Raw genomic sequence first — 1,449 nt, 5'->3', positions numbered from 1 at the left:
ATATATATTCCATATTCTATATCCCACATTAATTTTACAAGCATATAAATAAAACATAAAAAACAGACAGAGTTGGAACTCTTTTAAACAAAATAATATATATATGTATATATGCATATATACATATATATATCTATAGATGGATAGAGTGAAATCACATCCATACTACCCACTACACAACCTGTAAGGTCATTAGAGCGGTTGCAAGTACTGATTTTACTGAGGAGATCTTCCATGCTAACACAGACATCTGGGGACATTTCTATGAGAGGTCGTAATACCTGTGAGAGAAAGTAGGACAGTCTATAATTACTGGTTGTGTAGTGGGTAGTATGGATGTGATTTGCCTCTACCCATATATAGTGCTTTATGGACATGGAACCTGTTATCTAATTATTCTATTACTCTATAACTCTACTGCTTCTCTTTCGGATTTATTTTTTTCTGACAGAATGTGTAGTATGTCATTCCACTAAGGGAAGGCAATGTTTCTAGAACACTAGATTTGTGGAATGTACCTTGTTTGTTTGACAGAGACTATCTATGAACCACAAAATTGAGCAAGGTTGACTCTGAATACAAAACTCAACATCCGCCATTGCAAATGTTCATACATTTATGATGATGAAGCAGCAGCAAAAACAACAACAGCAACAACTACTACTACTTCCACCACCACCGCCACCATCTTCACAGTGGCCCACATTTATTTTGTGAAGACAAAGATATAGCCTTGAAATGAAACAATGACAACAATAGCAATAATAATTATATAGTTATTACCTGAATTATTAAATTAAATGACATGGCAACTGGTTCATCAAGGTTGGTTATGCTCTCAATGTTAGGAATATTTGCAGCAATAATATAACTGTTAATTTTAGCAATTTCTTTGGTACTAGAACTACGTATTACCTGTAAAGAGTAAATTAATTTATTTAATAAGAAAACTTAAAAACATCATTTAAGTATGAAGCAACCAAACACCACTGTTATTGTACTTAAACATCATTACTTTAGAAGGTACAACTTAATACATCGTCCATGATGCTCAGCATCTCAAGATCCAGCCTTCACAACTTCATCCAACATTGGCTCACGTCACAGTGGCCCACATTTATTTTGTGAAGAAAAAGATATAGCCTTGAAATGAAACAATGACAACAATAGCAATAATAATTACATAGTTATTTTCCAACATTTTCCTGCATCTTTCTTACTCATTCATAGGCTTTATCCACTTTAAGCAATCAGCACTTCTTTATACAGCTGTCCTCAGCCATATGTTTCACACAAACAAATCAGTGCTGTTTTCTCTCTTGCACATTACATTTGATTCTTCTTACACCAAAGTTTTCTCTCAACACATTTTGCTGTACATGAATATTGACATAGCAAAACCAACAAACACACACGTGTGTGTGTATGTGTGTAAATATATAAATAAAT

At 33.4% G+C, this 1,449-nt stretch overlaps 1 protein-coding gene across 1 annotated transcript in view; it reads right to left on the bottom strand.

The window, feature by feature from the left end:
* Positions 1-1,449, bottom strand: part of LOC106882179 (adhesion G-protein coupled receptor G6) — a 56,403-nt gene that overhangs the window by 36,031 nt on the left and 18,923 nt on the right. The window contains exon 5 of the mRNA XM_014932766.2: positions 784-915. Coding sequence (XP_014788252.2) covers positions 784-915 — 132 coding nt within the window. The remainder of the gene's footprint in view (positions 1-783; positions 916-1,449) is intronic.

Source organism: Octopus bimaculoides, unplaced genomic scaffold (assembly GCF_001194135.2).
Source record: "Octopus bimaculoides isolate UCB-OBI-ISO-001 unplaced genomic scaffold, ASM119413v2 Scaffold_193896, whole genome shotgun sequence".
Classification (NCBI taxonomy): Eukaryota; Metazoa; Mollusca; class Cephalopoda; order Octopoda; family Octopodidae; genus Octopus; species Octopus bimaculoides.
This window is presented reverse-complemented; position numbering and strand designations above follow the sequence as displayed.